Source organism: Cryptotermes secundus, unplaced genomic scaffold (genome assembly GCF_002891405.2).
Source record: "Cryptotermes secundus unplaced genomic scaffold, Csec_1.0 scaffold588, whole genome shotgun sequence".
NCBI lineage: Eukaryota > Metazoa > Arthropoda > Insecta > Blattodea > Kalotermitidae > Cryptotermes > Cryptotermes secundus.
This window is the reverse complement of record NW_019737990.1, coordinates 180,810-199,868: the sequence shown is the minus strand read 5'-3', so window position 1 is coordinate 199,868 and position 19,059 is coordinate 180,810. Positions and strand designations below refer to the sequence as shown.

General features: G+C 39.5%; 1 protein-coding gene across 6 annotated transcripts in view; it reads right to left on the bottom strand.

Moving 5' to 3' along the window:
• Positions 1–19,059, bottom strand: part of LOC111870643 (multidrug resistance-associated protein 5) — a 164,573-nt gene that overhangs the window by 31,073 nt on the left and 114,441 nt on the right. For all 6 annotated transcript variants that reach the window (XM_033753952.1, XM_033753953.1, XM_033753954.1 and 3 more), the window contains 7 exons: positions 18,716–18,842; positions 10,676–10,852; positions 10,043–10,190; positions 8,323–8,478; positions 5,623–5,726; positions 1,683–1,830; positions 182–299 (listed from right to left, as the gene is read on the bottom strand). In XM_033753952.1, coding sequence (XP_033609843.1) covers positions 182–299; positions 1,683–1,830; positions 5,623–5,726; positions 8,323–8,478; positions 10,043–10,190; positions 10,676–10,852; positions 18,716–18,842 — 978 coding nt within the window. The remainder of the gene's footprint in view (positions 1–181; positions 300–1,682; positions 1,831–5,622; positions 5,727–8,322; positions 8,479–10,042; positions 10,191–10,675; positions 10,853–18,715; positions 18,843–19,059) is intronic.

Genomic DNA, 19,059 nt, shown 5'->3' with positions numbered 1-19,059 from the left:
GACAAGTGTATCAATATTGGTGGAGGGTATGTCGAGAAATAAACGTTTTCCCACTTTTGAACATCACATGTTTTATGCTTTATATTCATTTGTGACCTATTTACTGACTTTCTCTCTTGTACCATAATACTATATTAAACTGTCAGAGATTCATACAGACGTGCTGTATTTAATACAGTACCTGTATCCAAGAAAGGTGGAGATTGATGCCAACAGGGTGATGGCAGGTGTAATAGTGTTACTGAATGACTGCAAAAACGCTGCTGTCTGCAGTTGTTTCCTCTCCATGTTTCGTACATCTGCACAAACATTTACATATATCCAGATTCTTCAAGAGTTTGTAGCAAACACTGTGGCTGAGTACACAGCACTCCTTTCCCATACTCAGGAAATCCCAGGCCAAGATCTTGGCCTCAAAGTTACCTATCTTGACTTACATTTCTGTGGTTTTCCTCAGGTCCTCTAAGCAACATTGTGACACTACCTCAAATCAGGCCACAACAAGTTTTTTTCAAGTCCTTTCCAATTCACTAATCGTATCAATTGATGCTATAATGTCTAAGCTAGTGAAGAAATCATTAAAAAAAATAAACAGATGGAAGCTGTAGTTATTTTTACAAGCATTTGGCCACTACAATCTATAAACCTAACACTACACACCTACTGATATTCTAATTACAAATTTTAAAATATCACTTATTTAGACAAACATATGACTTGTACCTGTACTAACTTTCAAATGATTGGTGACAATCTCAACTGTCAGAGGACAAACATAAACATACAAAACAAACTGCCTGGTTTTAACTGACCGAGCAACCGCCACTTGTTTGGCGAAGTTAGTGCCAACTTTAGATGATACAGGGTGTCGCGTGGTCAGTGCCATTAATTTCTGTTTTCTGCACCAGAACTGTCAAAGGACAACAAAACTAATAGACATCTGTCAGTCACACTTCTCTACATTCTGCAGAACTATTTGTGCAATGCCTGATAACAAGATGAAGGTAAATTATAACACTGCGCAGTGAAAGCAGTTAGCTTTATTGGTGTGAGATCTATGGTTCTCACAGCATGACTATGAAGATTACAGTTTGGGACATGGCACCGTATAGTTTGGTGGAGGCGTACAAACATTCCAGAGGAATCTACTGCCTCTATCTTCAGGCTAGACAAGTAATGCATGTGGGAAAAACTGATAAGTGTCATAGGGAAGGGAGGGGACAAACTACAACTAAAAGTGAAACAATGGGAGTGGTATAAAATTAAAGTGATCATATGGCCCAAATAGGTTTAACTTACAACTGAATATTCTTTTACTCTGATGATGGAAGCAGGAAGTTCCTCTGAAATATTAATAAATATGTATCAGATTATGTGGCACCACATCCTAGGACATACGTAGTGATGAACCAGTGAATTACTGTTACTACAAATTTAGTTTTGATACTCATATGTTTGATCTGAGGCGGTCACAGCAGTGGCTATGAAGAACAATGTTTTCTGCTGTCACTATGCAGTCCAGTAAAACTGCACTTTAATTTTGGAGAACCGCACTGCCTCAATCTTCAGGATTGACCCCAAAGGTGGAGGTCGTACATTCCTACAAAATGTCAGTGAATTTGCATTCGGACTACATGACATCACATCCCATTTTCTTAATTTTGTATGTTCTCCATACTTACCTGCTATTTTATTGGCAAAACTATCTTCCCAGGCATACATTTTGATAAGGCGAATACTGTTTAAAATCTCACTCATGAGACCTACTCTCTGATCTGTCACCTTCACCGTCTTGATCCGTACCATGCTGGTCACATTTGCTATAGCTCCCTGCATAACAGAAAGAAAAATGATCACATACTCATGTTTACTTAATCACATTTATTTAAACTTAATTTAATGACACTTTCAATCAATTATAGAGAATGAAATGATATGATCAGGGAATTCCTGACTGGTGTGGAAATTAAGCAAGAAGGTAGAAGAAAAGTTATAAAGCCCAGAGTGACATGGCTGGAAGATGCAGAGAATGATTTACATGATCTGAAAGTGAATAGATGGAGACTAAAGGTAAATTATGGTAAAGAACGGGCATCTGTCACAAAGCAGGCCATGATGGTTCATACAGGACCATAGCCCAAAGTAAGTACATGATGTGAAAGAAAGTTGTCATAAAGACTTCTATCTTTGGGACTGTAACACCACATAGCCCATTCAAAGTCAACCAACGTTTCTACTTGCTACATGCTTCACAATGGTTTCTTGCTTGGCTTATTCTTCGACCCTGAAGATAAAGGCGACAGGTTCCCTTGAAATGTCAGCTGGCTTTCAATGGACTACATGGTATTATACCCCAGAAGATGGAACTCTTCATAACCACTGATGTCAGAACCTCAATCCCTACAAAGTGTCACAGTTTGAGATATTATCTCAGCATCTGCTTACAGGCAATGAGGAAAGCCATGAAATCCTTAGCACAACAACTTGTCTTTCATCCGACATTTGATACTGGGACATCTCAAATACAGAGCAGGTGTGCTAATCACCCAAGCGCAATCTTCATCAAAGGTGTCTGATTATTCCTTCTTTAAATATTCTGGCATGTAAACCCAGTGCTATGCAACGAATGCAAAAGAAACACCTATACAACAGCCATTACTGAGTAACGCCTTCGCAAACAAGCATGTTTGCATGACAAAAATTGGAAACAGCAACAGAAGAACAGTTTTTCTGTGCAGTCTGTGCTGAGATGTTATAAGCAGGGCAGTTAGTGAGTAAGTTAGAAGAGCAGGAAATTGGTGTGAGAGGGCCACCAGCCTGCAACAACACGACTCTGGGTGCAGAGGAATGCCCACTGTTAAAAGCTGGTAGCTGAGGCTGGGAACAGTTTGGGAACCCAGAAGAAGAGGGACATCCCTGTGGACATTAGTGTGTGTGTAATAGTGAAATGTAGAGTGTAGAAACGCGCTGTACTTAAAAAAGGAGTAAAATAAATCCGGTAATCAATCCAAAACCTGTCTACAGTCACACTCATACACATGACAATATACTGGCAACAGGAACTACATTTTCTTGATTTATCAGACCTTTATTGTGGTCACCATTCTCTCTAAAATGGTGTTTATGGCGGTGTGTATCTTGGTCTCCATCTCTGCTTTCAGCCTTTCTTGATTGGCCTTTATTTGGCCCTTGCGTCCTTCATTTCAGCCCCCATCGCTTCTTGGCCGGACAGCAGGTGTTCCATCACCTGGACCATCTTGAGAATACCACAAAGCAACTACTCAGTACAGTCTCACTTCTGACACCAGTTGTCACATGTTTCCTGACTAGGCAAGGGTTTTGGATTCATTTCTGAATTTATTGACTACTTATCACTCCTAGCTAGAAATATTTATAACTCTCTAATTAATCTATGCATTCTGCTAATAACTACACTAAGCCCTCTCAGTCTGTTACGTTTTAGCTATTCATTGCTCAGCAGTGGAGATTCCTCTGCTTCCATGATCACAGATAACCACCAAATGCACATGCCCACTCCTTGGTCAATAACAATCCTACCATCCAATGCTATTCAATATAAGCTATTGGAAGTATCATTAACAAACTAAAAGCAAATAGTGAAGCAGTTGAAATTAGGAGAAAATTTAATTTATTTTTGTATGATCATGGTTCTTTTAAATTAATTACTTTCTTTTCACAATTAGTGTTTTTTTTTTCTCTTTCTCTGGAGAGTTAGGTCCCTTTCCAGGTTTAATGAGGGGGGCTTAGGCCAAGCTTGAAGTCAGCTGCACAACAGTTAATTAGTCCAATTTAATGGGAAACATGAAACCAGGTTCTTTCGAAATCCTAACACTGACTGGTGCAGAAGCTGTAATTTTAGCAGGGTCTTTTTGAACCCACACTACCCTAAATTTTAGTTTGAGTTCTTTTTTTTATTTGAAGAGGCATATTAAGCAGCCTCCCACCTTCCCCAGTCTAGCTAATCAAAATTGAAGTATGATATCTTTTGCCAGAATTTTTGTAAACCAGGACAGCTGCCTGTACTCACAGATGCTACCTGGAACATTGAAAATTTCACTCACTGGGGACACACACCCAGCGTATCCCCAACCACCTGTTTGTTTTGTTCTTCTCACACTATTGTGACTATTAGGCCTCAGTAAACAGGGCTGAACCCAAGTGACACCCTTACGTTTGATTACTACTGTGCATCTGTAACAGTATTAATGCAGTTAGTAAGAAATCCTCTGAGAACTGTCGATTGGTGTTGTTTGCGTGTGGATGGTTCTGTACCTAAGTGTGCTCCCAGTCACCCAAGTTGTGGCCAGTCAACATGACCTGAGAGGAGTCAGGTTTCTCTCTCCGAGTTAGGAAACTACAAGGATGGCTACAACAGTGTAGAGAAATGGTCTTTCCTCATAAAAAATATAAGAATATTTTATGCCCTTTTCTATTTCTGATCAAGCAACAGAAAATAAATAATTTATTTTGCCTTCTTTTCCCCTCAAAGTTTTCCTTAAGTTTTAAAAGAATTAGAATCAAAGAAAATACCAGAACATAAATGGCTGACAGTTAATTAATTTGAAACAGCAAACTGCCATATGTTTAAGCCAAAAGAAGTTGAAATGCACAATTTATCATACATACCATATTTCTTCCCTTAAACAAATTTGATTTCATTATCAGCAGTCCACCAAACAAGACAGCATAGTGGTAATGCTCTTAACACTGTTTAGGAGGCACTTAACTTTGAATCTCAGCTGGAACACTGGCCAGTCTGACTGAGGTTTTTCACAGTCTTCCTCAGTCCCTCCAAGCAAAAGCCAGGAGAGTGCCTGGATTACATCATCACTGCTACCTTTCAAATTCTTTCCAATTTCTTACTGATCTATCATCCCTCTAGCCAATGCTATATAGTCTAGCTACATTTGCTGATGGGGTTATTCACTGGCCCCAGTTTGAAAATCTCCTTTGAAGTGACAGTGTTCTGCAGTACTCCAGTTATCTGGTTCCATTTAGCGCTAAGAGTCACTTAGTTCTTTAGGTGAAGTTCCCAAAGGAAACTCTTCATGATATTTTTGTCTAGGTACGTCTTTCTATATTTTTGGTAACCCTGGTTCATCCAAACACTGACAGCTTGCCTGGTAACAGACATGCCAATTCAGTAGATTCTAAAGGGTTCTGACAATGGCGGATGACACACAGCGTTTCTGAAACTGGATCTGTTTCTGTCTTCAGGTGAGAAATGAAGACACCTACTCAGTTGGGCCCTTAGAAAGAGCTAATCTCAGTGTCCAGTGATTGAAATTAGCTTTTTCTAAGGGGCCCAACTGAGTAGGTGTCTTCCTTTCTCACCTGAAGACAGAAACAGATCCAGTTTCAGAAACGTCGTGTCCTCTATTACCTAAAATTCCGGACAATGGAAAAAGTGCAAAACCCCAGTAATTCTGTATGCCAGTTCAGATTCTATTAACAACTGACCCAATCCTGAAGTTGCCAACTGACTAACAGTCTCAATCCCTTCACTCTCTCTGTGTTGCCGTCAGTATGAGAAGTACCATGATATTCAGAATACCACACAATTCTAAACAGAAATGGTTTGTTGGTAAGAGCTTTACTCACCATGATGGGGTAGAAGAGGAGGATGACAATGTTGCCAACAAGTGCCCAAGGGCCCAGCACCAAAAGTGAATATGTCAGACACATCACAAACATCACAGGTGTGGCTGTATTAAGAAAACCCAAATTAATACACAGTTAGAAAACTGAGCACCACAAATCAGTCTTGATTTGTGAGGTTTGAGATAACATGGTGATACCTATAGAACACTGTCTTCTGGAACATGGTGCCATGTAGTCTGCGAAATCATTGTCAATGTTTCTGAGGAACATACTGTCTCCATCCTCAAGTCGGGAGAGTAATCCAAGCATGGAAGAAAGCTATACAGATATATGGAGAGTGGAAGGACCATGACTGGGGAAAGTGAACAACAGAGGAGAGGCAAATACTAAAACAAATATATGAGGAAGATTCTTGATCCTTTCAAGGACCAAGTATTCATTTCAAAGCTTGCCTATGTCTACCGTTTTACTCAGGGTTGCAGTTCTGGTCATCTGCCTCCCTGTTTGGCTGACTCTTCTACTTGGAAGACATAAACAGCAAATTCCACCAGAATGTTGGTAATGGCTACCAGATTACATACCCAGAAGACACTGATCTTCATGCTTTAGATTTCTTTTTGTTATAACAATAAAAAGGACCAGGACAGTGCAGTCAGTATAGTGACTAAGTACAAGATGGATGGCCGATGGGTCACAGTTCAAGTCCTATTAGGGGTAAAATATTTCTCCTCTTCACATCATCCAGACTGGTTCTGGGGCCCACCCAACCTCCTATCCAATGGGTACTAAGGGCTCACTCCTGAGGGGTAAAGCGACCGGGGCGTGAAACAGACCACTAACTTCTAACCAGTGCCAAAGTGAAGAATATGTGGATATATACATTCTCCATCCCATACACCTTCATGGTGTAGTGCTTAATTTGATATGCACAGGGACAACCTTGCCATTTTATAATAACCTTTAAGAGCCTAGCGACACTGTATGGAGACCTTTAAAGTATAGCCGAGTGGCTGTGCGACACCGTATGGGTACGCGCAGTCCAGGCATGCGCAAAGTATTTTAAATTCTAATTTTAAGATATAAATTCTTGTTCTACTTCCATTATTTTTGGGCACCCGCTTTATAAGTGGACAGTCTTCCCTCCTGCGTCATCTAACTGAACGCAGAGTCCGACATCGCAATTCATGCACTTTGTCCGGATGTAACTCAGTTTCCCACGTGAAGAGCACACACGACACCTCAGTCTCATATTAGAGGAAGTCAGCCAGTGATGTCGAGTGGCCTCCTCTAATCAGAACGCTTATAAAACATCACAATTTCAACTACCCACCATGGCCTCATTTCGCATGGAAGAAGCCGAAATTGAGAAGCCGCTGATAAATGACACTGATTCAGAATGTGGTACAGATGACTCTGAAAGTGGCGAGGAAGCAAGGGGGCATTGCGGGGATATTCCAAGAACACTACCTGTGTGTGTCTAGTCCGAGACATAAACAGGCAGAGTTTCTGAATGACAAAGTACAATAAGACTTTGCCCACACTCGTGCATACAGAAAGGTTCCGCCGTGACTGGAGAACGTGCAATACAAACATAAACTTCCTCCCCTTTTGCCAGATAAGACATAGTAAGAGAGGATGTCAGCAGCATGCATTTATACTGCAGAAACGTTTTGTGCAGAAACTGTATGCATATTTGTGAACAGACGATCAAAATTGGGGAAAAAAATTTTTGGAATCTGTGTAAAAAATTTTACAGATTTTAAAATCTGTAACTTACAATATCTGATTCTATATTCTTTCTAGATAAAAGCAGCGTTTATTTCGTTCGTTTATCACAAAAATTGTAGAAATCACAGCATTTTCAGTAACATGCTTACAATTTTTAATACTCTACAATGGCGGACATTTAAATTAACTCCGGCCTGCTGCCATTACGGGAATTTAAATTGCCCGTCTCTTAAAGGATAATAATAAACCACATATAAAAGCTGGAAATATAGGTCAGGTTCCAATTTTCAATGGAAAGTAAGAAACAATAAGTAAGATTTGAGGCTTTCACGGCGGTGACTATGAAGAAAGCAGTCTTCTGGGATTTGGCACCGTTAACACCACATATACACAGTGCCAAATCCCAGAAGACTGCTTTCTTCAAGAAACAATAAGATTAATTCCACATTGTTACTCCTCTATAACAGCAACATATTGCAAATTCTTTATCTATTTTAACGTTAAGGAGGGGTAGGAAGGAAGAGGAAAGACCATAGGGCAGATAAAAGAAAAGTATGGAAAAGGACTATGGGATTGGTACCCAAATTAAAGGGGCACGCAGTGGCACAGTTGGTTGAGGCACTATGCTGCAAGCCAGAAGTTCATGGTTTGATTCCTGATGAGGTCAATGGATTTTTCATTTGATCTAATACTTCCAGCCACACTATGGCCCTGGGGTAGCCTCAGCCTCTAACAGAATTGAGTACCAAGAATCTTCCTGTGGAGTAAAGGGCAGCCAGAACAAAAGGCTGACAATCTCACTGCCATCTGTGAGCCCACTGTCTAAAAAATGTGGGAGTCTCAACCTCTCACAACCCTATGGGCCTCCATGGCCTGTTACAGGGATAGCTTTACCTTCACATTTACCCAAATTAAAAATTAAAATTTGGTCTAGATTGCGCGAAAGGGTATATGCAAGCAAGGTTCACTTACTAAGCAGCAAAATGCCCATATGGCAAGCTTCAAATAGGCGCTCCTGCTCGTTGGTGCAGAACGTGAGTACTTGACCAAGAACTCTCTCACCTCCGCTCCGCAATAAAAGCATCTTCTTGTAGATGAGATGCTGCACTGCCCCTTGGACCCTAATGGCTGTGAGGGATCACAAATTGGATTGTAACTTAATTCATATCACTTTGCAACAACAAAGTATGTACTTAATAACATGTTAATGAATGTATGAGGGGTACGCCTCCTCGGCCCTTGCACCACAACCTCCAGGTTGTGCTTTATTAACATGTGAGTAATATGTATGATTCGAGGTTCTCACAGCAGTTGTTATAAAGAGTTCTGTCATCTGGGATATAATGCTGTGTAGTCTGCTGAAAGTCAACCAACATTTTGTAGGAGTATGTCACTTACATCTTCAGGGCTTAAGAATAAGTCAAGCAAGAAATCAGTGTGAAGCAGGCAGGAAGCAGAGCTGTGGAGCAATCGACTACAACACTTTTGACTTGTATTCGGGAAGTGTCCAGTTTTATCTCAGCCATGACTCCAACTAACCCGTCAGAGGTTATCTGTGGTTCCACTCAGTCCCTCGAGGCAAATGCGGAGACAGTAACTTAAAATAGGCAACAACTGCTTCCTTTTATATCCTTTCAAATTCAATAATAACCCTAGAATTAGGCACTATATCCTCTGAGCTACTGACATAAAACAAATCATAAATAAACATAAGCAAATGTCATCAGAAATATGATCTCCATCATACATTTCAACGGGATGAATGTATACTATAACCTGACGTTCTCAATGCGGAGGCTATGGAGGGTTCCGTCTTCTAGGAGCTTACTGCCTGTTTCAAGCTGGTTTCTTGTTTGGCTTACTCTTCAACCCTGAAGATGGAGACGACATATTCCCCCCCAAAAAACTGGCTAACTTTCAATGGTCTACATGGTGTTATATGCCCAAAGATGTAACTCCTCATACATTACATTTGTAGCATCAACTATTACATTTACAATGATTACCATTATTCTCTTTGAGAATATTAAACTTACTTGGCCAATTATGGGTACAGATGGTCTAAAACATCTTTGAGAGTATGCCATACCTTGAATGGGCAACCTTAAGGCATAAAACACCCATGCACTCAACAAGAACTCCTTTATAGTGACTATCATTCCCATAATGTTGAAAGTAGTATGTGGCTGGTCACCTGAGGACAGCTTATCACTTTCAGTTGTTGCACAAACTTTAAATCCTAATCCTACACAGGATGGCCCTGGAGGAAAGATCAATATTCTGAGAGGTCGTAGTATCGGACATTCTAAGCAAAAAAGTGTATAGGTACATGTGTCCTATTCTGAATGGTTTCCAAGATAGAGCTATTTCACTGTACACACAAGTAACATGCCATGTCCTCACACGAGCTGCAAAGTGCACTGATGTTGATGGTGTAATTTTTGAAAATTTATTATGCTAGGTAAGCTGTACCAACATTATCACTTGAACAATAAATACCAGAATTAGAAACAGTATGTAATATCCCTTTCTTATCAATAAATTGGAACTGTACAGTGAAATAGCTCTACCTTGGAAACGATTTGCAATAAGACACATGTACACACACACACACGTTTTTGTTCAGAATGACAGATACTCTGATCTCCCAGAATACTGATCTTTCCTCCTGGGACACCCTGCATATTTGTACCTGTATGTAATCCCATCACATAGCCTGCTCCAAAACAATAATTCCGTAGCAGCTGGCACCAGAAGAGAATAAACACCAGAGTTAAACCCCACCACAGGGGCACTGATTTGTCTTCTACATACTGAAGAATGAACTGCTGTATTAATGCCTACCAAAGAGAACACAATAAAAGGAAATTAAATCTCTTACACCTACAAATAGGACTGTGTGTCTGTATGTTCTTTATAATACTCCACTAAACTGCACCTACTTTGATCAAATTTAGCATTATTGTAGAGAACCTCCATGGGGAGCTTTTTCATACTTACTGGATGAGAACACTCAGCCCTAGTATTTTTTTTTGTATTTAAGAGAGCTTAGAAAACAGAAAAACCATGCTATTCCTAAAACAACATAAATTTTTAACAATTTACAAAACAGCAAGGCTTTAGATTGTAGTGGATTGGTTAATTTCCTTACAATTCTATGAATTCATATTCATGATATTATGACAACCTTTATAACCTTCCAATGTAGTACACTTCCTATTATATACTGGGAGAGAAGCTAGTTAATGATAAACTGAAAATAAGGATAATTTATATTTAAATACTGAAACATGTCAAACAAACTCTAACATTTTCTTAAACTCACAGGTCCTAGGAACTGGAAGACAACAGCAAATGCCATGAATACCATGGCAACAATGCAACGCGTACGACAAAACCTCCACATAACATGTGACAATGATGACTTCTCGCCATTCTGTGCCACGTGCTCATGCCACAATCTCTCTAGACGGTGTGCATTTGGCTCAGCTCGGTCACTTGCCTGTAACACGGAAATTCACAGCTCAATACAAACTTCTACCAAGACACCCTAAATGCTGTGGTAGCATGTGCTGACAGTTTCACGCAGTTCCATTGCTCAGATTCAATTAGAATTTCAGACAACACACAATAAATGTGGAGTTAGTATCCATGCTTCAGAAGCAGTCCCCATGTCCGCCACCAGGGGTTGATGTGATGAGTGCTGCCCCAACATCATCATCACCTCAAAGCAGAAAGAAAGGTGAGCCTTATTACAAGTTGCAAATCACAATTCCCAAATGTTAAAGAGTTAAGTCTAACACAACAGCACAGGCATTCCTAAATTTATGTGACAACTGTGTTCCAAAATAAAGTCACAGAGAGTGAAACTGCATAAAACAAACATAATTTTTCTTTGTGTCCTTGCATTTCTCCTGCACACCACCACACACTAAACCGCTTCCCATTTTACTGGCCTCTCTTGATTTGTCCGCAAGTAATTCACATTGAAGCTAATCTCAGTGGCCACACGGTCTAAGGCATGAACTGTCTTTGCCTGCTCAAACAGCGAGACCATGGCTTCAAATCCCACTTGAGGCATAGATGTCTGTGTGCAGGTAGCAGCCTTACAGTGGGCTCATCTCCTGTCCAAGGAATCCTACCGACTGTGTTAAAGATCAAGAAACTGAAAAAGTGGCCAAGGTCAAACAAAGGCCTATAAGCCATAGATAGATAGATAGATAGATAGATAAATTTATACTGAAGTGAACACTATTAATTAAAATCAGTCTAAATTAGTTGATTATATTAAAATGGAAACACTTTTTTTTCAAATTCTCATATGAAGAGGAGCACCTGTAGTACGATACCGCCACTGGTATCTCTACTCACTACGTTGTAGTGGTGGGGCTGTGTGCCTAAACGAACCTGAGAGTTATGCCGGCAGTAAAATATGTTGTCAGTAGGGCCTCCCACGCATTCAAGTAAACGTGGGTTTCTAAATCAGCAAGTTGTGGAAGCCTTTCATCTGCTCCCTCAAGAAACCACCTGAACATTACACCAAATCTACAAAGCTACAAAAGTCAATGCATGTTTGGCAGCTTAGCCCCGAGGCTACTGGGTCAATGCTTACTTGGTAGTCCATAAACATAGCAGCATGCCTGACCTTGATCTTTATGTTCTTATCCATAAACTTAACGGCATGTCTGACCTTGATCTTTATGTTCTCATCAATAAACATACCATTACGTCTCACCTTGATCTTTATGTTCTCATCCATAAACGTAGCAGCATGTCTGAGCTTGACCTTTATGTTCTCATCCATAATTACAACTCTGTTCAGTGTGACTCATAAAATGTTTTTTCTTTCTTTCCTTTTTGATCTTTCACCCTTGTCATGTTTCGGTCTTAGAGACTATCTTCAGAAGGATGTATCAACACAGGCAGAAACTAACATTACGAGCACAATGTATTTGGCCAATATCAGTACATACTTACATACATCATCACAATGCCATGAATACAAAATCTGATCCTTTAACAACTACAGCGACATGCATGAATACATTAAAATATTTATAAATTACACCAATTAGTCCGTTTACAAGTGTGGTTTTAAAAAGGATTTGCTAAAATTTTTAGAACCAATTTGGTCCGTGTCCTTTATACTGCCTCTCTTTAAAGGAAGTTGAGTGTCTACCACCTCGTGGTTCCGTCATTTGATGAATAGGAATCTCTTCCATAAACTTAACTACATGTCTGACCTTGATCTTTATGTTCTCAATCTATATTTACTGCATTTATTCTATCAAAAGAACATATATACACTCCACACAAATGCTGACTCATAATCAATCAGCACTCGCTATCTGCACCAGGGATGGTGAACCAATGATATCAACAACAAAAAATATCAACTGGCACCAGCCATTATAGACTTTTCCAATCATCTGACAATTTAATATTTCACCAAGCCATAAATCCTTTCCATGAGATATATTTTTGCACTTGAAATACCAAAAAGTAAGATTACCCAGAGAAAGACAGGTCCAAGAAAACGCCATATTTTATTATTCCGTCTATTATTTGAACGACAAACTCCACAAAATAAAATTCTGAAAACCTTCCCAATTAAATCAAATTTGTGTCATTCTCATAACCACATAAAGCTAAGAGTTAAGGAACTACCAAAAATTGTGGAGCAGCATTCATGGGTACTTGAAGGGGGAAGAGGGTATTCCAAGCATCTGCCACACAAATTGCGATTTTTTGAAAAAGGCAAAAATTGGAAAAAAATAAAGAAAATATAAAAAGAAAAGTAAAGCTATTCCTGTAACAGGCTGTGAAGGCCCATAGGGTTGTGAGACGTTGAAGGTCCCACATTATCTAGAGAATCAGCTGAAAGATGGCAGTAAGGTTGTCAGCCTTACGCGCCGGCCGCGCTTTACTCTCCAGGAAAATTATTTAATTAATTCCTGTTACTCATTTCCGTTAGAGGCTGAGTCAACCCCAGGGCCATAGTGCTGCTGGAAGGATTAGTAAATTAAAAAAAAAAATCCAATGACCTCATCGGAACTTGAACCCGCGACCTTCCAGCTTGTAGCATAGTGCCTCAACCAACTATGCTACTACGTGCCCCAAAGGAAATATACCCAATATTATTAAAAAATTAAAATTATTTTTAAAAAATGTTTATCTTCTATCCTACAGGGGCCCATAACACTAGGGTCAGCTGAAAAAAAGTATTATTAAAAAGTTTAAATGTGTGTATGGAAATTTTATTCTTGGAGAATCAGGATCTGATTCTTGGCAGAGGCAAAAGGATTTCCTCCTTTCCACAGGGTCCAAGACTGGCACTTGGTCCCCACACAGACTCTTAATCAATGGGTACTGGGGCTATTTCTCCAGGCACAAAGCAACTGGGGCATGAAATTAACCATTCATCTCAGCTTAGTGCGGAAATTAAGAATGCATGCATGTACACCTTTAATATGCCATATATTTTCATGGCACTGTGCTAAATTAAGCAAAGGGACACCTTTATCTTTTTACCTATTCCCCCAACCAATTACTTTAAAGGAAGCCTCTAACAGGAGCTTCTTCGAAGAAGGACATACATGGTAGCTGTAGCTATGACAGCTGGCAAGGATCCCAGAAAGAAAAATGCTGAGTCTGGTGAATGTACCCAACTTATTCTGAGAAAGAGCCATCTTTAGTTCCTTCAGGGTGCAAATGAGAGGCTAGTAACCATCTACCAAACTACACACATGGTGTCAAAACACACATGACCATAATCTGTAATTTTCAGCACCATAAAATCCTCAAATATAATCTGTTCATTTCAATTTATATTTACTGTGCTGGGAAACGTTGGTAAAAAATACTACAGTAAAGAATTCCTTTCCAAACCAGTGCTCACAAAATTTCAGAATTTCCTACAGCACAGGAAAGGAAGACACAACTTTTCAAAAGTATGCCCGTATATCACAAGAATGTCACCAGACAGTAAACTAGAACAAAATCAACAGATGCTTATAAAGGTCAATTTACTTGTTGACACAAGACACCTTATGTAACTTCATGTACACAAGTGTTAAAAGGGATGACTAAGCTTTACTAGTAGTCAAGACCATTAACTGAAAGTTACCAGTAAATTGTCTCATTTAATAGTCAGAGAGGCTTCTTCTGTGTTGACATCAATGTGGCTTTGATATGGCAAGATATGGGATCAACTCTCTTTGAACTTTATGTCCATTAGGCGACAAGATGTCAACTGAACACTTATCTAACACATTATTACTGACGTATCAAGGTCTGGTACCCCTTATACATAAATAAAGTTTATAATGACAGGACATTTCAAGAAATAATACACAATTCCATTAATAACAGTCACTTTACCGATTCTCTAAATGCTTTGATACTGACAAGAGAGGTGATTACCTACACCTGATGCACATATTGGTTTACAATAGAAAACAAACAAAAAACACACTCCGTGGCCTGTAGTCCGCAAGAAAACTATACTATCTGAGCAACAGCTACTTGTTGGAGAAGTTAATGCCAACTTTTGCTGACAGAAGGTGTCACATGATCAGCGCAACGGATCCCCACGGCCTTCAATCTCGTTTTCTACACCGGTGCCGCTATTTCCTTGAAATAGGTCCTCAATTATCTTCATAAGGCTGAGTGGACCTTGTTCCAGACCAACTACTTCTTAGAAAATCTTGTAGCGCCGGGAATCGAACACCGGACCTCTGGAACTCTGACCACTAGACCACAGAGGCGGTCAGTTTACAATCGAACCACTATAAATTCCTTTTTAAACACTGATGATATTGGACTGTAAAGCATTTAGAGTTGCAAAAAGAAATACCCAGGGTAGGTTACACCACAGCAGATAAAATTCCCTTGTGATGTTTAACAATCTAAAGAAATCTTTTGAACATTTTATACACAGACAAAGAGAGACATTTCATGACGCCACCTCCTCTAATCTGCCATTTTAACTTCAACTGTAAAACTATTTTTAATCCACTTCTTACTTCATAATGATCAGTTATGAAGCATTTTCAGTATGAATATATTACAAATTTATGGATGGACCCAACACTAGACAATATCACTTCAGCTGTTAGCCTTGCAAAGTATTCACTACCAACCTGATGATAATTCGGTAAAAGTGCAAAATCTACCAGAATAAAATAACAATGAGGTATTAAGCATTATAACCAATTGCTCTGTATGATAAATGTACACCAATGAACACTGTTATTAATATGGTACCACAAAATGAAAAAAGACAATGAATGACACATGAAACTGCAATGCCCATGCACATTTGCAATATCAAGATAATCTGTAATTCAACCTCCTGCTGTACTGATCTGGCAACCAGAATGTGTATAGGTCTATTTAATATCCTACTAAGAAAGAGATGACCTTGTATTCCTGCAACATAATGATACTGAACAAGATGAATTGCATGTTAACAAATGAACACTTCCTCTGAAGTTCAAACAGCAGTGAGGATTAAGATTATGGTCTTCTGGCATGTCACACTGTGTTGTATTGGAACTCACTGCCTCCATCTTCAGGACAGTAGAAGAAAATGGAAGCAGCAGGTTTATCCAAAATACTATTGCCTATTTCTATAGGTTTTCAACTGTATCAACCAATGGTATTATACTGTCATACATGCAGAATTGAACAGATGCCCTCAGTACATGGTTTCTCAAATTAATCTACACAGTTTATTGAGTTGTCAAGAATCATTTAAAAATATGGCTGTCACCATACAAAGTTTTGGGAAAGTCAGTAGGATTTAATATAGGTATTTTTGGAAAATGTAGCAGCAGCAGGCAAAATATTTTACTAATATGCCTATACAGGTACAGTTTATAGCTCACTCAATCACTCATGAAGCTCAGCCCTCCTTGAGAAACCGCCAATTGTGCAGCTACTCAAACACTTCCCAGCATTTTATGAAACCCGAAACTTCATTACCGTGCTCACAACAGGCCTCCACTGGTCCCTATCCTAAGCCAGAACAATCCACTCCATACCATCCCAGCCTGTCTCTCTAAGATCCATTCTAATATTGTCCACCCACCTACGTCTTGGTTTTCCCATCTGGCTTTCTCACCAATATCCTATATGCATTCCTATTCTCCCCCATTTGTGCTACATGCTCTGCCCACCTCATCCTCCTTCACTTGATCATCTAATTACACTTGGAGAAGAGTACAAGTTATGAAGCTCCTCATTATGCTGTTCTCTCCAACCTCCTGTCACTTCATCCCTCTTCCATCCAAATATTCTCCTCAACACCCTGTTCTCAAAAACCCTCAGTCTATGTTCCTCCCTTAATATCAGAGATCAAGTTTCAAACCCATACAGAACCACAAGCAAAATTAAATTCTGTATATTCTAATTTTTATGTTCTTGGACAGCAGACGAGAAAACAAAAGATTCTGGACTGAATGGTGGCAAGCATTACCCGAGTTCAACTTCCCTTTAATTTCCTCCTGAATCAGGTTTCAATCCGTTATTGTTGTTCCCAAATATCTGAACTGTGCCACATTTTCAAAACATCTGTCACCTGTCTTCATGCCATGATTTTGTCCTGCATTTTGGTGATGAGACAGCAACATATACTTAGTTTTCCCATGGGCCATGCCATAGCTAAAGCGGTTAGTTGCTGGCTTCCCACTACGGCGGCCCTGGTTCGATCCTGGGTCTAGTCAAGTGGGATTTTTGGTGGACAAAGTGCCGCTGGGGTGGGTTTTCTCCGACTACTTCAGTTTCCCCTGCCAATCTTCATTCCACCAAATTCTCCATCATCATAATCACCCGGGGCAGGCTACACTAGGCCAATCAGAGGCCGCCGTGCCAAGTGGGCCCAGTTGGACTCCACCCCCCACTAATCGAATTAGTCTTCTCTGTGTTTACTTCTAGACCAACCTCCTTACTAACATCAATTAAAGCTTGTGTGTTTCTCTTTATGGTATCTATATTATCACCCAGTAGATTCACATCATCGGCACAGAACAACAGCTGTGTCCCGTTTAATTTCAGTCCCACCTGGTTTTCCCGGACCTTCCTAATGGCATATTCTAAAGCAAAGTTGAAAAGGAGTGGTGATAAAGCATCTCCTTTGTTTTAGACCATTCTGGATAGAGAAATTATCAGACAAATGTCTACCTATATGGACTTTACTACACGTTTCATTTAAACACAATTTAATCAGCCTGACTAGTTTCATGGGTAACCCAAACTCTATCAGAATACTGAAAAATACTTCCCTCCTAACTGAATCATAGGTTTTCTTGAAATCTACGAATAGCTGATGTACTGTCTCACTGTACTCCCATTTTTTCTCCAGTATCTGACAAATGCAAAAGATCTGATTAGTAGTTGATCTGTTATGTTGAAACCCACAATGATGATCCCCAATAATTCCATCTATGTACGGACTTGACTTTGAGAGAAGAATGTTGGATAAAATTTTATATGAAGTTGACAGCAGTGATATCCCACGATAATTACTACAGTCAGTTTTATCACCTTTCTTGTGAACTGGTACACCGTAACACTCCTTCCACTGATCAGGCAATTTTTCCTTATGCCAAATAGAAGACATTAGCTTATGGATCGTCAAACATAATATTTCACCTCTACTTGATTAAGTTCTGCCACAATTTGATCACTACCTGGCGATTTATACCTTTTCAATTTTGCAGGTAACATTTTATAGTTATGTACTGTAAAACTATTAACATGTCTGCTGTAAAACTACAGACTGATGGAGACGTCCAACAAGCACTCACTGGCAGAGTGGGAAGGTCCCATAAATTGATGTATTATTTCAGTGCATTGCAATATCAGAGTTTGAGGACACCCTGGTTTAGTAATTCATGCTACAGATTTATAAACTTTAACCTACATCATAAAGAGATCAGATATCTCAATCTCTTATTACTACAGCATAGTTACATTGGAACCATGTGATGCAAGCTCTGCTAAACCCATGTGCACCAACAACAAAGGTTATTCATAATCATTTCTTTGATTCATAAAATAAAAAATTCACATTAGCTTTTGTTACAATCAACCATAACAGTCACATGCGTGACACGATGCTTCATACTTGGAAGGTCTCAGATCTGAATCTCAGCCCAAGAACCAACCAAGCAGACTGAGGTTTCTGTGATTTTCCTCGGTGTCTCCATCAAAAGCCAGAAGAGTGCCTCAAATTAGACCGCACCTTTTCCACTTACTTACTCATTAGCAATCACATCATTTGATGCTACACAATTCAAACTTTCAGAGAATGAAGCAAAATAAGGTGATACAATTCTAACTTTACTGATGACTTGTATCCTACCTGTAAATCGTACAGATCTTCCTCAGACAGCCCATGTCGATAAGCTTTCCACATAAGTCCTGTCATCCAGGAGACAGCCACAAAGCTGAAGAATCCAGACGAATTACTAGGCATTGCACGGCTGTCACTGAAAGATCAGAGCAAGCCCCCATTTAGGTCTGCTGTTCTCTGGGGTTCCAATATAGATGCCTATTTTTGGTCACAAATTACCACTGTGTACAACTTAAATACTGTGACACATAGAACCATTGCTAGGCAATGTCTCTGTAAACACATCCCACAGCAATGAATACGCAATAATAGAAGACATCCATTGCTAGGCAACAGATGGGTTTTCTGCGTGG